Genomic DNA, 20,466 nt, shown 5'->3' on the forward strand with positions numbered 1-20,466 from the left:
TCTCCGTTCACTGCTTATTCGTGGGGCTGCATGCGTCATTGATCAGTCCATTGTCGTCACTCTCTGTCTCTAAACGGCTCTAGTCTAGAGGCTGCGCTCCGCTCCCCGGTCAGAGCTGAGCAACATGGCGGCGCACAGCGCGCTGTGTTGACAGTGTTGTTACAAACGATAGTGGTTCTACAACTATTCCTACGTGGATTTAATTTTTTATAACGTAGGATGAGGTCGCGTGTCCCGATGGTCTCATCAAAGAGAATTTTAATGATCAAAGACCTTTTTGGTCTTGACTCGGTCGTATTCTGTTTTTTTTTTGTTTTTTTTCACCAAATGCCAATAAAATAATATGAGTCGCGCATATTTAATAGAGTCGGTCGGCAACCGGAAACCAAAGTTTTTTTTTTTTAGGCCTAACCACAAGGAGGAGCAGTGGACCAAAGCATTATGGGGATTGTAGTCATGTTGTCTCAGTAAGACAGCCCTCCCCCCTATCCAAAAGGAGGAGCAGTGCACCAAAGCATTATGGGGATTGTAGTCATGTTGTCTCAGTAAGACAGCCCTCCCCCCTATCCACAAGGAGGAACAGTGCACCAAAGCATTATGGGAACTGTGGTCCAGGAAGGAAGTGAGCCCAGTGTCCATGACATCATGGAGCCCATGGACACTTTGACATACTAAAATATCTAAAAACACATATTACCCACGTAAATACCCCAGGAAAGTGTTTCTTAATTGTCTCCCAAACATCGTTCAAGATCAAAATAAGATCTGGTTGCAAAAAGGGGTGAAGTGGCCCTTTAAGAGAGAGAACAGCTCTGCAGGGTACAGCACACAGGCAGATTTTGTTCAATTTTTCTCACCGTCTTCTTAATTATTTGTAAAAAAGTAAAGTACAAGAAACAATTAATTAAAGATCTAATTTTTTAACTGATGATTTATGAAAAGTTACCCAGCTGTTGTTGAGAAACTATATACCCTCCTTGTTGTCAGCATAATTCAACCGCTTCATACTTATAACTAATTTGCTTCTGGTAATAAATTGCATCACTTAATACTTGATTTCATTGGAGAATTGATGCTTCTCATCATCAGTCCCTCTGTCAGTCAGTTGGTCTGTTGTGATGAGTCTGTTGTGATGAGTCAGTGAGTTGATTTCAGCAGAAGCTCAGAAAGATGCCTGTATTTAGAGTGGATAGAATTTGATCTATTGAAGATTCTGACCTTCAAATGTACATAATTTTTGTTTTGATTGTATTGCTGTATTGTTGTATTGTTCTTTCTGCTTTGGCAATGTAAACGTATGTTTTCTCATGCCAATAAAGCCCTTTGAATTGAATTGAATTGGATGCTTCTAACTATAAATGTCTCTGTGTGTGTTAGTGTACTGTAATCTGCATAACTCGAGAACCGTTCGCCCTACTGGCTTCGAATTCGACACACGTGTTCCACTCCCCCACAGGGAGAGCAGTGCCCGGTGTCGAGTCGGTCGGTCCAGAAGCGCCACAAAGAGGCCTCTGCCCGGGCCCTGGACACAGACACTCCATATATGGAGCTGTTCTGTTCTGTTCTGTTCTGACATCATTCTGACATCTGCTTAGACTCCATATTTGGGCATGCCTGACAAAAAGGGACTAATATCAGACTAATATCTGGGTGGGGCATGCATGCATTTTCTAACTTGCATTGTTCCAAGTAGGCCAGCAGTGCCCCTAGGGCACCTCTGTAGAGGCTCCAACGGGCACCGCTCTAGTCTAACTATTAATGCACCACGTCTCTGTGTGTGTACTGTTGTAATCCACGTAACCCGAGAACCGTTCGCCCCACCGACTTCAAATTCAACACACCAGAAACAGAAACATGTTTTGTTGTCATCAGTGCCCATACCCAAAGGCGGGGTTGGCGAAAGGGCCTTTCTGTGTGGAGTTTGCATGTTCTCCCCGTATCCCCTAGGGTAGGTACCCTCACAAAAAACATGCAGTAATCCTGGTCTCTAAAACTGCCTCCCCCTGGCCAGCCGGGGCGCCTGATGGAAGGGGAAAGGAACTGGTTGGAATAACGTGTTCCTTCCACGCGATACGTCCAACCAGGGAAACTCCCCCCTGTCAGGTGTAAAGGAGCAACTTGGACACTCGGGCATGAAGGAAGCATGAGTTCAAGTCCGTTGCTCTCCCCATGTCCCCCATATATGGGGACTAGGTTGGTGGAGGGTGTGTAGAGCCCAGGATCACATTAGATGATTGACACAGGGGTGAAAAATGGGTTACAAAATCGTGGGATAAAAAAAAATTAAAAAATAGAAAAAAGTGAAAGATGTTTAGTCTTACCCAGCGAGAGGCTGTCTGTGCTCCTCTTCTGGAGGAGCAGACAATGCACGGTGTCGTCCAGACTGATGCTGATGCTCCGTTGGACCTTAAATAATGGAGACAGTTGGGAACAGAAGGAGGGGAGGGGAGGGGAGGGGAGGGGAGGGGAGGGGACGGGAAAACATATTTTTGAAAAGTCAAACAACACAGTGTCCAAACTAGAAAAAGTGCCCCTCGGCGGCACAGGTCTCCACCTAGGCCAGGTCAGGTTGTGGCCTCCTGGTGGCGCTATAATGGGCCAATTTGAAACGGGTGCCATTTGTTGATGGAAATTGGATGATTTGAGGCATTTTGTTCCAAAAATGTGTTTTGCAAAAAATCCACCTGTTGGCGGCACTGTAGCCTGACCTAAGCAGAGACATTTCTGGTCTAGAGGGGCGGGTCGCGCCTCAGAAATGCGCGCACCCTGATTGGATCTCATCGATCTGTCCGCCACCCCCGGCCCCTCCTCTCCCCCCTAGTGCAGCGCTACATCACATCATTTAGAGCGACGCCCACCCGGAAGGGTTGACTCCCACCTTTAGACGGCTTTTTCCAGGCTTTCATCTTTCGCGCAGACGAAATGAAAGCCTGGGTATCGAGGCTAGCGGCACTGTAACAGGCCAATGTGAAAAGGGTGGGATATATTCCTTAGTCTAGTAGGAAAGTCTGTGAAAGATATCACGTAAATTGCACGCTGTGTTCATAATTTGAGGCTTTTTGTTCAAAACAGGATAATCCTGTAATATGAAATATCGGACAGATCCGTCTTGAACACATGACTAGTGTGTAACGATTTGCACGATTTTTGGACAAAATCTGGAGGAGTAATATCACAAAATGTGTTTTTGTGATTATAGGCCATTCCGGAAAATTTGGGGCAAAGGTTCATCGTTGGCATCCAGAGAGTGTGTATGGAAAGTTTGGCATCGACCGGGTTAAAATGTTCATTATTCAGGAAATGTAGAAAGTAGAAAACCTTATATATTTTTTTTTAAACAAAGCAATACTGCCTCATCAAAGTTGGCGTTGTGACTTTATAGCCAATTATCTGCATGAGAGGGGGATGAGGTGGTGGAGTTAGTTGCTTTAGCAGACAGTTTGAGGACTGAGTTAAGAGGTTTTGTCTGCTTTCCATTTGGTTCAATATGTTCGACACAACACACAGACGTAAAGGGTGTTCAATAGCTTGATTTCTCCAAGCATTAGTTTAGCATGAAAACACTCCTTGGGCCAATTACATATCCTTTTTTGGGGTCCTTGACATGGAATATTTTTAGAATCACTGATAGATAGAAACAGATTTTTTCCCCCCGAAAACGGTCTTACAATTTACAATTTACAATTTAGGCATTTAGCAGACGCTCTTAATCCAGAGCGACTTACATTTAGGCAAGAACAAAAGCATGGGAATACATCACATAAAAGCATTTATCATGAAACATGCGTAAGCTAAGAAGGTAACAGTGGAATATCTATATGATGAAACTATACATACACTATACATAATAAACTATACATATTCACTACTATGCTATACATATGTACTATGGCGTGCTATGACTATATACAATACAATTATAGTGCTGTCTACATAACATGCTATAAGTCTAAGTCTAGGTCTTGATTTACAAGACATTTTGTAGAATCTGCCCTGCAGGTCTCAATGGGGTAAAGTGCCAGCGCGTGTGTGCGTGCGCGTACCTGGGCAGAGTGACGGTGCTGCAGAGTAACCAGGGAGGACAGGAGGAGACGCGCGCAGCACAGCAGGCCAGAGGGTGGAGGAGGATGGAGGGGGGGGAGGGGTGGAGCGGAGGCAGAGGGTGGAGGAGGAGGGAGGGGTGGAGCGGAGGCAGAGGGTGGAGGAGGAGGGAGGGGTGGGAGGGGTGGAGCGGAGGCAGAGGGTGGAGGAGGAGGGAGGGGTGGAGCGGGGTCCGAGGGTGGAGCGGGGGCGGAGGAGGAGAGCAGCGTCTCCAGGAGGTCCATCAGTCCAGTGTTGGAGAGCAGCATGGAGACAGCTGGAGAGAACCATGTCATCACTGCACTGACAGGACGCTGCGTGTGTGCGCGTGTGTGTGTGTGTGTGCGTGCGTGCGTCCGTGCGTGTGTGCTGGATCTGCCTAATAATCACGTGCTGAGGCGACATGGGCAACTACCCATGACATGCACGTAATGCACTACACACACAAACACACACACACCCTGCAGTGCACATGAGCCATGTTCACGCACGCGTGCACACACACACACACACACACACACACACACACACACACACACACACACACACACACACACACACACACACACACACACACACACACACACACACACACACACACACACACACACACACCTCTGCATCCTTTCAGACTTGAAAAGGATGCACTGGTTTCTCCTTCACTTATTTCTTCCCTTTTAGTTTTCTTCCATTTATTTTTTTCCCCTACTTTTGGGATTGGGGGAGGCCTTTGATGTGTGTTTGTTTTGATGAGGAACCAGCTGGAGGAGACATGTCTGAGTGATATAACAACAGTGGTTCCCAAACCTTTCTCACATCAAGGACCCCCAAATTGACACTGACTATCCCCACGGACCCCTCATTTGAAACGATATGACAGGGACCCCCTCCTGGCATATCGTTCCTATATATCTCTGGGACCCCCAATTTATATTGTACCATGCAGTAAGACGCCGTAAGGCGGCGGGGCGACCGAAGGGCTGACACTACCGGAATAGTGTCACTTCATTATGTCAGCACTGGCATAGAAGTTAGTGTCACTTCATTATGTCAGCACTGGCATAGAAGTTTAACCCATTCTGACCGGGCACCCATTTTGGTGTTGGCATCATGTTATGCTTTAGCTATTGAAAAATAGCAGATCTACAAGCTCATATCGCGCCACCGAGTGGCGCGATACGAGCTTGTAGGTCTGCTATTTTTGAAAGATCGAATACACTTTTAGAATCTGATCTCAGGTCAGAATGGGTTAATAATGAAAATGTCAGGATGTAATAGACATTTTTAGAATCTGATCTCAGGTCAGAATGGGTTAATAGTGTCACTTCATTATGTCAGCACTGGCATAGAAGTTAGTGTCACTTCATTATGTCAGCACTGGCATAGAAGTTAGTGTCACTTCATTATGTCAGCACTGGCATAGAAGTGTAATAGTGTCACTTCATTATGTCAGCACTGGCATAGAAGTGTAATAGTGTCACTTCATTATGTCAGCACTGGCATAGAAGTGTAATAGTGTCACTTCATTATGTCAGCACTGGCATAGAAGTTTAATAGTATCATTTAATTATGTCAGCACTGGCATAGAAGTTTAATAGTATCATTTAATTATGTCAGCACTGGCATAGAAGTTTAATAGTATCACTTAATTATGTCAGCACTGGCATAGGAGTTTAATTTAATAGTGTCACTTCATTATGTCAGCACTGGCATAGAAGTGTAATAGTGTCACTTCATTATGTCAGCACTGGCATAGAAGTTTCACTTTAAGCCTTCCTAATATTTTAGTCTAGATTTCGGCAGTGAAAAAAAAGTAGTCGACAAAACATACTCAAAGTATTAGTGGACAAACTCAACACTGGTGTGTTCGTTTTGGCACAGGTAGTATTTGGCCCGGTGGTGGAGAAAGTAATCAAATGTTTTACTTCAGTAAAAGTATCAACACTTTCCTCGTAACTACTCCGTTACGAGGAAAGGTCCCGGAATTCAAAAAACTTACTTGAGTTGAAATCAAAAAATGTATTGGTATGAAAATGTGTAGGCTATGCTTAACTCACAACAAGCTTGGATTGTCTCTGATTTACCTAAACGACAGTATTTCTTTTACCAAAAGTATGTTTTGGGTGGATTAAATAGTTTAATTAAATAGCGGGACATTTTTACTTCCTGACTCAGCGGTTTCCGGTTTTCCGGCATTGGGGGCCTGCGCCGCACTAGGCCACCACTAGGTGGTCGGACAAGTACTGACAGTACTGACAGTACTGACAGTACTATTGACAGTACTGACAGTACTCATTGTGCAGAATGTTCCATTTATTGAAATGTATTACAAAAAAATCTACAAGCTCACAATGCGTCGCGAGATTATAGGGAGATTAAGAGGAATAGTGCGAGAGGTCAAGGAGGAGAGAGAGAGAAGAGAGAGAGAGAGGTCAAGGAGAGAGAGAGAGAGAGAGAGAGAGAGAGGTCAAGGAGAGACTGTGTGAGAGAGAGAGAGAGAGAGAGAGAGAGAGAGAGAGAGAGAGATCAAGGAGAGACTGTGAGAGAGAGAAGAGAGAGAGGTCAAGGAGAGACTGTGAGAAAGAGAGAGAGAGAGAGAGAGAGAGAGAGAGAGAGAGAGAGAGAGAGAGAGAGAGAGAGAGAGAGAGAGAGAGAGAGAGAGAGAGAGAGAGACAGAGACAGAGACAGAGACAGAGACAGACAGACAGACAGACAGACAGACAGACAGACAGACAGACAGACAGACAGACAGACAGACAGACAGACAGACAGACAGACAGACAGACAGACAGACAGACAGACAGTACCTCTGTCAGAGCAGTGTTCAGCAGACAGTGTGAGACTACAGTACAGGTAGCTGAGGGCGGGAACCAGGCTGTCACTGTCGCTGAGCTTCAGCCTACCGGCCAGGTTACTCACTGACACACACAACGCACGCACACACACACACACACACACACACACACACACACACACACACACACACACACACACACACAACACACACACACACACACACACACACACACAACGCACGTTAGACTCTCACACACTGCATTAATAGACTCTCACAGTGCATATAATACAGGTATGAATACATGAATAATCTGTGATCAGGGGCGGCCTTAGGAATCTGGAGGCCCGTTTCAAGACCAAATATGAGGCCCCCATATACCTATGACATCATTATTTTTTTGATACAGCCATATATTGATACAAATAGTTTGACTGTTCAATATCACACGCAGCCATTACTCTTGACAATTAGCAACAACACCACCTTTCCTCATCCTGTCGTCCCTTCACAATAAAGTGTCTCCCCTTTACCTCCCAATGCTGCACATTTTACCATGTTATTCACATAAAATAGGTGTAACTTTACTAACATTAACATTGTGGGAGAGAGCAAGGCAGTGAGTGAGCGAGAGAGAGAGAGAGAGAGGGCCAAGAGTGGCGGGGGTTGACTGAGGGGACTTCAGTGGACTGTACACTCTTGCTTCGTGTCCCAGGTTAGCTTGGTGTGGAATGTGCTAATTTGTCCCCTATATTGATTTCCATTGATTGTTGGCTGTGTTTAGCATGTATATGGCTGTGGAGTTTTGGTACAAAATCAAAACAACTTGTCTAATATTTTGGCATGTTTAAACCTCCAGGAAAATCCGTGTTGAGGTTCTTGATCCACTGTTTTTCATTAAAACGTCTTTGTCCTACTGTCCAGTTGGTATTGTGTTGTCCAGGTATACTTTTAGAGCTAATGTGCCATTTAATGTTGAACAATCCTTTTAGTTGTCTTTTTTGCATTGTTAATATTGTATTTGTGTTGTCTCAGCCTTGCAGCTATTGTTTTACTCGTTTCTCCGACATATGGTGCTGGCTGTTATCTGTTGTTTAATCTCCAACGTGCATTTTGTAGTTCTATTTTTAACTATTTGTTTGGGTTTGAAGTATTCTGGTCTCTGGCGTGCTGGTGTGTTGACAGGGGCGCTGGAAGGTATTTATACCAGGGGGGGCTGAAGGGTGGGAGGGAAATTACGGCCGAGCGTAGAGGCCGTGAGAAATTGTGGGTCTTATTCGGGTATAATTGGCCTAATAATGACTTATTTAGGACCTAGTTAACCGAGTTAATCATAATAACAGTATGTGACTCTTATTGTGTTGTTGTTTGGGTTAGGTTTCTTTAAACCTGGTGCAGGTGAAAGTAAAACTACAATACGTTTTTGCTGTCTCGTCATGTTGTGTCTATCTGTCAACTCACTACTGTGCATTCTGCATTCAGCACGCTCTGATAGACATGTCAAAAAAATTCTCCTCTCCACCAGCAGGGGGTGCTGGAGCACCCTCCGCACCCCCCTTCCAGCGCTGATGTGTGTTGATTCCTTTTAGCTTGCTGTGTAATTGTGCATTACATTCACCCATTCACACACACATTCATACACCGATTGCGGCGGAAGCCATACAAGGTACCAACCAATTTGGGGTTCAGTGTCTTGCCCAAGGACACTTCGACACGTAGACAGGAGGAGCCGGGATTCGAAACGGCCGACCCATGGATCATTGGACGACCTGCTCTACCTCTTGAGCCACAGTCGCCCTTAAGAGTTTTGTTTTTTCTGTAGGCCGAGTTTCGCGATTATAATATTTTTGGCAGAAGGAGAAGGAAAAAAAAACAAGCAATAACAAGAAAGGACCAAGTCCTTTCAGGATTGTAAATAAATGTACAATAAAGAGTGTTCCACCGTGATCTTTCTGCTGTTCCTTCGTCTGGAATGTGGTCTCGGTTGTTGTTGTTGTTGTCGTTGGTTGCCACGGCTGCCAGTTCCCACCTGATGTTGTGTGGGAGTTCTGATTGGTCCAGAGCGTACTGAATAACTTCTAGCTTGCATAACGTCTTAAGACAAGCACTCAAGTCTAAGATGAACAGCTCATCAGAGATAGTGTGATCTCCTTTGTCTCCTCCAAAGAGGATGATACGATCTCCCACAATGCAACAGCACATACCACGCATTGGACATGGTCCTTTCCCCTTGGGCTCAACCTTCTTCCAGGAGAAGGTCTCTGGACTGAATTTCCACACATCATTGAAAAACTGGTTACCGTTCCAGCCACCAAATATGTACAGCTCTCCATTGTAGGTCAATGCTGAATGAAAACAGCGTCCTTCTGGTAGAAGTTGTGCAGAAGGTGTGTCCAGCCAGGCGTTTGTCTCTGTGTCAAACACTCTGATGCTGTTGTTGACCCGCCCCCTCCAGCCCCCGAATACAAACATCTTGGTACCAATGATGGTAGCAGAGTGACAGTTTGAAGCAGGAGGTGGAGTTCCTCTGGTGTTAATTAAAGACCAGACCATTGTGCTGGTGTCCAACTTGTACATGTCATTAGTACCAGTCAGATTGGTGTATCCTCCATGGATAAAGATGGCCTTCTCCAACACACAGGCTGAGTGGAAGCTCCTCTCCTCTGGAACAGTCCCAGAAACCCTGGGTTGAAACCATCTGTGGGAGTCAACATCAAATGCATAAAGCACATTGCAGTAAGGCTCCCCTCCCCAGATGTAGACTGTATCTTCAACCAACACAGCTGTGTGGCCCCAGCGCATGGATGAAACCTCAAGGTGACCGTCTGCTCTTCCTGGTTCCACTGAAGGGAACTTCTTCCAGCATAAAGACACTGTGTTGAAGACATGGACATCCATCTGTCTGTTGTTGATGGTCCTTCCATAATCGTATCCTCCAAAGGAATACAGTTTGTTCCTCACTGCTACAGCAACATGATGGGTTCGCTTTGGTCCTACTGCTTTGGAAACGGTCCAAGACAACATCACTCTGTCTGTCTGTCTGTCTGTCTGTCTCTTCTCTCTCTCGACGTCTACAGTCATTCTCAATACGGTGCATCATCTTATATCTTCTGGTGTGAAATCACACGAGACACAAACTGTTGCCATGCATGCCTTAACGACGCCAATTAGTGCAGCTGTTCTTCATCTGCACGCTTTGAACTCTATTACTATATTTATTACTTAATTACGGCTACCTTGGGGTCTATGGATCTATGGGTCTTCCACACGTATAGCATAGTATAGTATATATGTATAGTTTACAATATAGTTTCATTATATAGATAGTCCACTGTTACGTTCTTAGTAGGGATGCACCGAAAGGGAAATTCTTGGCCGAAACCGAATACCGAATATAGGAAACAGTTGGCCGAAAACCGAATACCGAATAGCCGAATACATCTTCGTTGTAAAGCTACCTGATTATGGCAAAAGACATGATTATGGATTTTCATAATCGATTCATTGGGCGATTATTTAAACGATTAATCGATTATTCGGATTATGGCACCTTTTTGCAATTACCTTAAAAAAATGCTTCAAGTTATTGTAGGCATGTTGTAACTAACAATAAAGACAATAAAAATGAATACTCCTTCAAAATTTATATTTTACCCCCTTTTTTATACAATTTGATTTCATTGCCATTCCTTGTACATTCCTGATACTGTAATCTGTAATGTTGACCGTGTATAGCTGACTGTCTTTCTTTCCATTTCTATCTCTGGGAGCCCAATTTATTTATTTATTTATTTCTATTGTAAAATCAATGTCAATTTTGAGAGTCTATTTGGTTCCATGTTTGCACTCTGTTACAGACCCTTAGGGTCCACTTGGTTTACTTCCTAACTATCTATAATTTAGCTGGAACTGTCTGTGTGGGCACGCACATGCACGCACGCACGCACACACACACACACACACACACACACACACACACACACACACACACACACACACACACACACACACACACACACACACACACACACAATAGCTGATAGGGGAAAACGTTCTTATTTAGCAGCCATATTAGCATGTTCTCTAGGCTCTAGTATCACATATTGCCAAAGTTAAACAGCACTGAACAACTGATCATTGTTAAGCAAAACGTTCACGGACATTCTGCTTTTTGCCCTATGCCCACTTCAATGCCTGCTGATCACAGGTGGAACAAATTTGAGGAGCTAACGAGCAAGCTACTGCTAGTGTTCGTCGTAGCCTGCCTGCAAGCTCACAGATTCAGACATTGGGGAGCATTTTTGGTCATACGACAAAAGAATAGACAGTGGCGGTGCTCACAAATACCATGTTTTGGGACCTGTTTTGGGCATTTCGCGGAGTGCAGCCACAGAGCAACTTGACGCTCTGTGTGTGTGTGTGTGTGTGTGTGTGTGTGTGTGGGAGAGGAGACTGAAGTTGGGAGATGGAGAGAGAGAGGGGTAGATGCGGAGCGCTCTGGTTACGTTCAAGACAATCGCGTGTTGTGTTTATACCAACCCGGTGTTTTGACTATTTGGTGATATCTTTCGGCCTATTGAGCCTATGAGCCGAAACCGAATAGGCCGAAAATATTTTTTTTGCCATTTTCGGCCGAATATTTTCGGCCGAATATTTTCGGTGGCCGAATTTTCGGTGCATCCTTAGTTCTTAGCTTACGCATGTTTCATGATAAATGCTTTTTATGTGATGCATTCCCATGCTTTTTTGTTCTTGCTTAATGTAAGTCACTCTGGATTAAGAGCGTCTGCTAAATGCCTAAATTGTAAATTGCTACAGCGTTCCCTAACACTGAGCTGTGTTGTATTTTGAGGCTGTGTGTGTGTGTGTTTGTGTGTGCGTGCGTGCGCACGTGCACGGAATGTGCTCAAGCTGACTGGCTGAGCACGGAATGTGATGTATGGTGATAACAGTGCCGCTCACGTCACGTGGGTGTGATATTTTTCTCCATATCGCTGTGTGAGAGACAGTCCACTGAGCAACTCAAAGTGAGGCTGAATGACAAGCATTTTGCATTCTGGCTCTTTGAGGGGAGCTAGCGCCCCCTATGGCCAGCTTGGTGTGTTTGTGTGTTCTCAGGGGCGGCCTTAGGAATCTGGAGGCCCGTTTCAAGACCAAATATGAGGCCCCCATATACCTATGACATCATTATTTTGTTGAGGCCCCCCTGAGGGTGGAGGCCCGTTTCAATTGAAACTGGTGAAACATACTTAAGGCCTCCTATGTCTTTGATATATTTCAGGCTCGAATGAGCTTGTAGTTCTGCTATTTTTCAAGAAATCATGAAAACATGTGCAAAATCCTTGAATGCTTTCACAGCAAACGTTTCGTTTCTTAACTCAAATCTTTGCTTCTGGGGGGGTCCCTGGAAAAACATATTTTCAGATGGGGGGGGGGGGATAGACTCTCACAGTGCATAATGCAGGTATGAATACAATCTGTGATATAATCTGTGATATATTTCAGGCTCGAATGCACACACACACACACACACACACGCACGCACAACACGCACGCACAGAATCTAATGCACTGCACTTCTTTAACATCATATTATTGTCTGATTCTGCAGCAGTCTTATAACTGTTTCAGTTATTTATTTATTTATTTTCAAGAAAAGACCTTCAGATGTAATAATGCAACGGACTGTAATGTAAGAGTATCTATGCTAGCCTGCCACGTTGTGTAATAGTAATGACTGAATTAATGTGCTCCGCCAGCCAAAATGTTAATGGATGAGGCACTGGGAAAGTAACGAGACCGCAATAAGCCAGGAACATTACTGTGTGAGTGTGTGTGTGTGTGCGTGTGTGTGTGTGTGTGTGTGTGTGAGTGATTTTCATGTCCTGTCTGATTTATGAGGATGTGTTTTTGCATACGCGCGTGTCTGTTTCTTATACTGTCACAACTGAAAATGCAGGCGTGTTTTATGTCTGTCTTTACTGTAGCAAACGGGCCTGTGCGTGTGCGTGCGCGCGTGTGTGTGTGTGTGTGTGTGTGCGCGTACACTCTCACACACACACACACACACTCCATCAGGACTGTAATATGTATCACACTCTCACAAAGAGAAGACACTCCATCAGGACTGTAATATGTATCACTCTCTCACAAAGAGAAGTCACTCCGTCAGGACTGTAACATGTATCACACTCTCACAAAGAGAAGTCACTCCGTCAGGACTGAAACATGTATCACACTCTCACAAAGAGAAGTCACTCCGTCAGGACTGTAACATGTATCACTCTCTCACAAAGAGAAGTCACTCCGTCAGGACTGTAACATGTATCACTCTCTCACAAAGAGAAGTCACTCCGTCAGGACTGTAACATGTATCACACTCTCACAAAGAGAAGTCACTCCATCCATCAGGACTGTAATGTATCACTCTCTCACACAGACTCCATCAGGACCGCAATATTATGTATCACACTCTCACAAACAGGCAGTCGTTCCATTGCTTGCAGGACTTTGTGTTAGCATCATGTCATGCTTTAGCTATTGAGAAATAGCAGATCTACAAGCTCATAGCGCGCCACCGAGTGTCGCGCTACGAGCTTGTAGGTCTGCTATTTTTGAAAAATCGAAGAACCACTGACATAGAAACATAGCTTTTTCAGAAAACTGTCAAGATGTAGAAGACATTTTTTTAATCTGATCTCAGGTCAGAATGGACTAGAGCAGGGGTCTGCAACCTTTTTGAAACAAAGTGCCATGTTTTTAGTTTCTGGATAGTCAGCGTGTCACTTTAATGACACCACACCACAATTCCAACATGTTTTGATTGTCCACGAATATAACCTTTTCCCTTGTTAAATATTTTCACATTGTTATAATGATCATTAGACTCAGAGCATAGCCCTCCTATATCTCCCTCCCCCAGTCAGAGTTTAGAGTTTTAATGAATGTAGAATGATGTGCAGGATGTAATTTACATACAAATATGAGTGAATTCATTTATTTGACTACATTTTTTTAATTGTTTATTTACCGGTAATTGGTTTTCTTTATGCCAGTGTGCCAGTGATCACCCTCCTTTGTGCCAAGGTTGGCACCAGTGCCAAAGGTTGCCTACCCCTGGACTAGAGCACTGGTTCCCAAACAGGGGAGCGGGACCTCACTTGTGGGGGTCGCTCGCGGACATATTTTTATGGGTCGCTGCATTTTTGGTTTCCTACATTGTATTGTTTCAAAACATTTTCAAAAAACATTCCCAAAAAACATATGAAATGGTGAAAGATTTCACGTAATTTGCACGCTGTGTTCATGATCCTGCCAACTTTGAAAGCCAATGTTAGCCAATTAGGAGGGAATATGAAATAGCGGACAGATCCGGCTTGAACATGACATGACTATAGAGATAGTGTGTAACGATTTGCAGGAACATGTGTTTTTCAAAAGTCGGCCTCCTGGTGGCGCTATAACAGGCTGCTCTGGAGAAGAAAAAAAAGGTTCATCGTTGGCATCTAGGGAGAGCGTGTGCAAAATTTGGCATCGACCAGTTTAACAGGGCCGGAGATTAGCTGATAACGGACGGATGGACGGACGGACACGAAGTGCAAAACATACTCTCTCCCCATGCCTTCGGCCTGGTGGAAACAATAAAGTCAAATGAATGAAAAGAATATTGTTCTGCATCAACCACTCTGCAATAACACGGTACCGTTATGTACTAATCTAGTATTGTAAATGTACTGTATGCATGGTACCGTTCTATCTTTGTCATATTAAGTGATATTATTAAGTGATATTAAGTGAGGCATAATCACACTGCGATAGCACTTTCATCGTTAGCGCTGAGTCACTCTGATGAGGATGGAGAGAGAGAGAGAGAGAGAGAGAGAGAGAGAGAGAGAGAGAGAGAGAGAGAGAGAGAGAGAGACAGAGACAGAGACAGAGACAGAGACAGAGACAGAGACAGAGACAGAGACAGAGAGAAAGAGAGAGAGAGAGAGAGAGAGAGAGAGAGAGAGAGAGAGAGACAGAGACAGAGACAGAGACAGAGACAGAGACAGAGACAGGGCATTAATTGACCTTTAGGAAGGGAGGAGAAGACAGAAGAAGGGAAGGTGAGGAAAAGGAGAGAGTGAAAACAGAGGAATGGGGAGAGAATACTGAGAGAGAGAGAGAGAGAGAGAGAGAGAGAGAGAGAGCGTATTTGTGTAACTGTCAGTTTTACATGTGTGCATGACATGTGTGTGCGTGCACGCGTGCGTGCGTGGGCCTGTGGGGGGTTCATTGTCATGAACTCTTGACGTGACCTTTGAACTTCATTCTGACAACCTTACCGTGGTAGAGCAGTTTGAAGAGCGTATCTTCCATGTCGCTGTCAGAGGAGGAGGAGGAGGAGGAAGGCCCACTGCTCTGAATGACACACAACAACCTCAACACCAGAGGGAGAGAGGCCACCACTAGAGACAGAGAGAGAGAGAGAGAGAGAGAGAGAGACACTTTAATCAGGGGTTCCCAAACTGTGGTGCGTGGCACCCCTTGTGGTTTGATTGATTGATTGAAATATTTATTAACAGTTTGTAGAATTTACAGTACATTTTAAGCACAAACTCAATACAAAGACTGTTAACTGTGAGTGGACGACCCAATTAAGCATTACACTTGTTTACAACAGGGTCCACATTGTTCAATTCATCAAAACATTTAGAGACATACAAACATTTAGAGACATACAAATAGACATTTCTATGTAGCTAAAGAACAGAACAGTAATTCATCATATGAGGGAAAAGATACATTATACAGTGAGGGGAAATGGGGGGGGTGGGGGATTCAGATTTTACAGAGGCCAGTTTCGAATTGCAGCCATCTGTAGGTGCCCTTTGAGAGCGGTTTTGAAGGAGTCAAGGGATTCACATGTCTTAATGACTGTTGGTAGGGCGTTCCACATTTTGGTGGCATAGGAGCGAAAATAATTTAGTCCCTTGTTTGTGCCGAATCTGGGTTGTACATGGTTTGTTGCACTCCCTCTGGTGTTGTGGGTGTGGACTTCGTTTACATTAAGGAAGTATTTAGACAGGTACATGGGTATCTTGGTGGTGTATCGAATCTTGTGGACCAGACCCATTGCAAGATGCTGTACTCTGTCGTCGACCCTAAGCCATCCCAGCCTGTCAAAGTGGGCAGGGGTGAGGTGGGTTCGGGGGGTGAGGCCAAGTAGGAGCCTGACCAGTTTGTTTTGGGAGGTCTGGAGCCTTGTTTTAAGGGCCTTTGAGGTGCTGTGGTACCAAGAGGTGGATGCATAGTCAAAGAAACCTTGTACGAGGGCTCCTGTTAAGGTCTTCAAGGTGTTTTTGCTGACCAGTGAGGAGATCCTGTAAAGGAATCTTGTTCTTTGATTGACTTTTTTGATTACGTTGGTGGCCATTTTATCACCGGAAAGATTGGCCTCCAGGATGGAACCTAGGTAGGTAATTTGATCTTTTCGTGTGATAATATTGTCACCCACTCTAACCAAGAAGCCATCTGCCTTGCTGAGATTACTATTTGATCCGAAGAGGATGGATTCAGTTTTTCCCAGGTGTAAAGATAGTTTGTTATCAGCGAGCCACGTGCAGATTCTACCGAGTTCAGAGCTGAGGGTCTTTTCAACCTGCAGTTTGTTCCTGTCCGAGACCAGCAGTGCTGAGTCATCTGCGAACAGGAACAAGTTGCAGTCACAAGCTGAAGTCATGTCGTTAACATATATTAGGAACAGTAAAGGCCCTAGTATGCTTCCAACGCGCCCAACGAATGCCCTCTAGGGCAGTGGCTCCCAAGGTGGGGTCCGGGGAGCCACCGAGTGGCGCGCTTAGGCCTATGAGCTTGTAGATCTGCTATTTTTCAATAGCTAAATAATGCTTAGTTAAAACACAAAAAACGGGTTCCCGTCCAGAATGGGTTTAAAAAAAATAGTGATGCACCGAATATTCGTCCGCAGAAAATATTCGGCAGAAAATGGCTAAAAATACATTTTCGGCCTAAAATATAACACAGAATAGTGTATGCAATTAATGCATTCAAAAGAGCTGAATAAATGTTTTATGGACCCATAATAGTGATAATTATTTAAGTAAAGTTTTTTGCCATAACCATTTATTTTGCCATAAATCAGGTAGCTTTAAGGTACGGCCATGACAGCAATGGTAGGAAAAAATATAATATTAATCATAATTCGGATATTCGGTATTCGGCCAACTGTTTCCTATATTCGGTATTCGGTTTCAGCCATAAGAAGACCGGAGACCGGACTAATTATTATAATTATTATCCACATTCTATTGGGGCAAATTCAAAGGGAAAACAGCAGAGGGTGCTGTTTTTTCCCTTTCTGTGTGCATAGAATAGGTAATGGAGGTCACAGAAACATGTAGGGTTTATCTTCCAGGGAAGCATGACTGTGCCCAACAACATCTCTGCTGTCGGGACAGAACCGCCTAACTACAAAATGTTCATTTTTCAGGAACTTAACCCATTCTGACCTGAGATCAGATTCATACGAGGTTTCCGCCGGACACACACTGGTCTGATGAACCCATTCTGACCTGAGATCAGATTCTAAAAATGTCAGTCGCTCTTCGATTTTTCAAAAATGGCAGACCTACAAGCTCGTATCGCGCCACTCGGTGGCGCGATATGAGCTTGTAGATCTGCTATTTTTAAATAGCTAAAGCATAACATGATGCTGACACCAAAACGGGTGTCCGTTCAGAATGGGTTAAGAAAACCTTATATTTTTTAAAACAAAGCAATATACTGCCTCATCAAAGTTGCCTGTCAGTGGGGAGTGTTGGCTGATGAATGAATATCAACATCCTAATACATCCTAATACTGGGGGGGGGAGGAGTAGTGTTTGAGATAGATGGAGATATACCGAAGCAGAGCAAAAATAGCAGACCTACAAGCTCGTAGTGCGCCACTCGGTGGCGCACTATGAGCTTGTAGATCTGCTATTTTTCATAACTTAATGCTAACACCAAAAGGGGTCTCACCCAAAATGGGCTAAATTAGAATCTCCCTTCGCCTTCATTACTCAGTCTGCAATGCAACTCTCCGAAAAGAACGTTTTTTTTTCCAAAACGACTTCCAAACGCTGGAAGACATTGTTCAAACTGACACCATCAAAAAACAACAAAAAAAAACAATCTAATCTCAATTCAGTTAGATAGAGTCACGGGTCCAAAAGTGGGGTCCGGGGACCCCCAGGGGTCCTTGAGGGAGTTCCAGGGGGTGACTCCCCACCTAAATGATAGTTATAGAAACCAAATGGACCCTTATGGGTCTGTAACTCAGAGAGTGTACAAATTCCATGTACGCTCTCAGAGTTAAATTAACATTGATTTTAACCCATTTTGGGCGGGAACTCCTTTTGGTGTTTTAAACATTGTTATAATTTAGCTATTGAAAAAAAGCAGATCTACAAGCTCATAGCGCGCCACCGAGTGGCGCGCTATGAGCTTGTAGGTCTGCTATTTTCTTTGAAAAATCGTGAAAATTTGTGATGCACCGAATATTCGGCCGCAGAAAATATTCGGCAGAAAATGGCTAAAATGCATTTTCGGCCTATTCGGTTTCGGCCCGAATAGGCAGAAAATATATCACCGAATAGCCTATGCAATTAATGCATTCAAAAGAGCTGAATAAATGTTTTATGGACCCATAATAGTGATTATTATTTAAAGGTATATTCAGTGATTTCACTCAAAAAACCGTAGGTTTCGTTTTTGGCTGTGGGACCCAGCCTTTCGTCCAATCAGGACAGAGAGTCAAAAACGAAACCTAAGGTTTTTTGACCCCCAGGGGTTAACTGGGGACAGGGAGGAACTCCTTATATGGCCAGCACACTCTATAGTAGGGAGGATTATCACAACAAAACAAAAAAATAAGTGATATTTGAATTAAGTGAAATCACTGAATATACCTTTAAGTTAAGTTTATTAAGTTTATTTTGCCATAAATCAGGTAGCTTTAAGGTACAGCCATGACAGCAATGGTAGGAAAAAAGATATATAATATTAATCATATTCGGATATTCGGTTTTCGGCCAACTGTTTCCTATATTCGGTTTCGGCCAAGAATTTACCTTTCGGTGCATCCCTAGTGAAAATATTTATTTCAGAAAACTGGAGGATTTAGAAGTTTTTATTTTATTTATTTTGAGGTCAGATCTAAATGGGTTAAAAAAGGTTGATGGAGCGGAAAGGAACTGGTTGGAATAACGTGTTCCTTCCACGCGCTACGTCCAAATACAAATAAATCTGAGTATGGCAACCAAATGGTCAGCTATATACGTCCCTGAGGGGTGTTTGGAAACCACTGGTTTGACCCATTTAGGCCCGACGTCGAAATAAAAAAAAGGCTTTTAAATCATGACAGTTTTCTGAAATACCGATATTTTTCTAGTGGTTCTCAATATTTCATGTCTAGGACCCACACAAATTATATGTATAATTGCCCGCCGACCCTCATCTGAAAATGTTGTTCCAGGGACACCCCCCCCCCCAGAAGCAAAGATTTGAGTTAAAAACGTACGTTTGAAATAATTATGTTCACGATTTTTCAAAAATAGCAGACCTAGATCTGCTATTTTTCAATGGCTAAAGTATATACATATATTCTCATATATGTGATGTGTACTGTCTTACCTTGTGGGCCACGAGCCTGTAATAAAGTTTATATATATATATATATAACACAATGCTTAAAACACCAAAAGGGGTTTCCTGCCCCTAACAGAACCCATTTTGGTGTTAGCGTCATGTCGTGCTTTAGCTATTGAAAAATAGCAGATCTACAAGCTCATAGCGCGCCACCGAGTGGCGCGCTACGAGCTTGCAGGTCTGCTATTTTTGAAAAATCGAAGAGCGACTGACGTAGAAGACATTTTTAGAATCTGATCTCAGGTCAGAATGGGTTAACAGGATAAAAGAAGCTAGGAAGATCAAACAGAGCAGTCATCTACATACTCAATGTCCTGCTTGCCGTTATGTTATGCTGCATAACATTAAAGAAACTAAACTCCCCTAGGACACCACTGAATAACAACAAACACACTACTTACATACAGAACACATTCATGCAAATGAGTGGCTTGAAGAACCACAGTAGTATTATACAGTAGCACCACCAGCCCAACTGCTATATCTGAAGTTAAATGTTTTAAACATTATGTTGTAAAATAGCTATTGAAAAATAGCAGATCTACAAGCTCATAGCGCGCCACCGAGTGAGCTTGTAGGTCTGCTATTCTTTTTTTTTTAATCCTGAAAATGTGATGAATATACGTATATTCTTTCAGAGCGAATGTTTTTTTTTTTAAACTCAAAACCTTGCTTCTGGGGACTCGGGGAGTCCTTGGAACAACATATCTTTTAGATGGAGGTCGGCAGCCAATTTCATAACATTTCTGGGGGTCCTTGACATGAAATAATTTGAGAACCACTGATATAGAAACACAGATTATTTTTATGAAAACTGTCATGATTTAGAAGACATTTGTAGAATAGGTCTAAATGGGTTAAACCCCACTTGGCCCTTATAAGTGTTAGTACCTACAGTACAC

The 20,466-nt window shown here is 43.6% G+C and overlaps 2 protein-coding genes across 2 annotated transcripts in view; one reads left to right on the plus strand and one right to left on the minus strand.

The window, feature by feature from the left end:
- Positions 1 to 20,466, plus strand: part of LOC310869848 (histone H1-like) — a gene marked incomplete at both ends in the record, with an annotated part of 720,118 nt that overhangs the window by 232,533 nt on the left and 467,119 nt on the right. The window lies entirely within an intron of this gene.
- The window catches only part of mei1 (meiotic double-stranded break formation protein 1), a gene marked incomplete at both ends in the record, with an annotated part of 156,419 nt that overhangs the window by 12,230 nt on the left and 123,723 nt on the right, over positions 1 to 20,466 (minus strand). Inside the window, 3 exons of the mRNA XM_083780392.1 lie at positions 4,044 to 4,357; positions 6,888 to 6,998; positions 15,202 to 15,277. Of these exons, the coding sequence (XP_083636518.1) occupies positions 4,044 to 4,357; positions 6,888 to 6,998; positions 15,202 to 15,277 (501 nt within the window). The remainder of the gene's footprint in view (positions 1 to 4,043; positions 4,358 to 6,887; positions 6,999 to 15,201; positions 15,278 to 20,466) is intronic.

This window comes from Protomyctophum parallelum, assembly GCF_964188405.1.
Source record: "Protomyctophum parallelum genome assembly, chromosome: 13".
Lineage (NCBI taxonomy): Eukaryota > Metazoa > Chordata > Actinopteri > Myctophiformes > Myctophidae > Protomyctophum > Protomyctophum parallelum.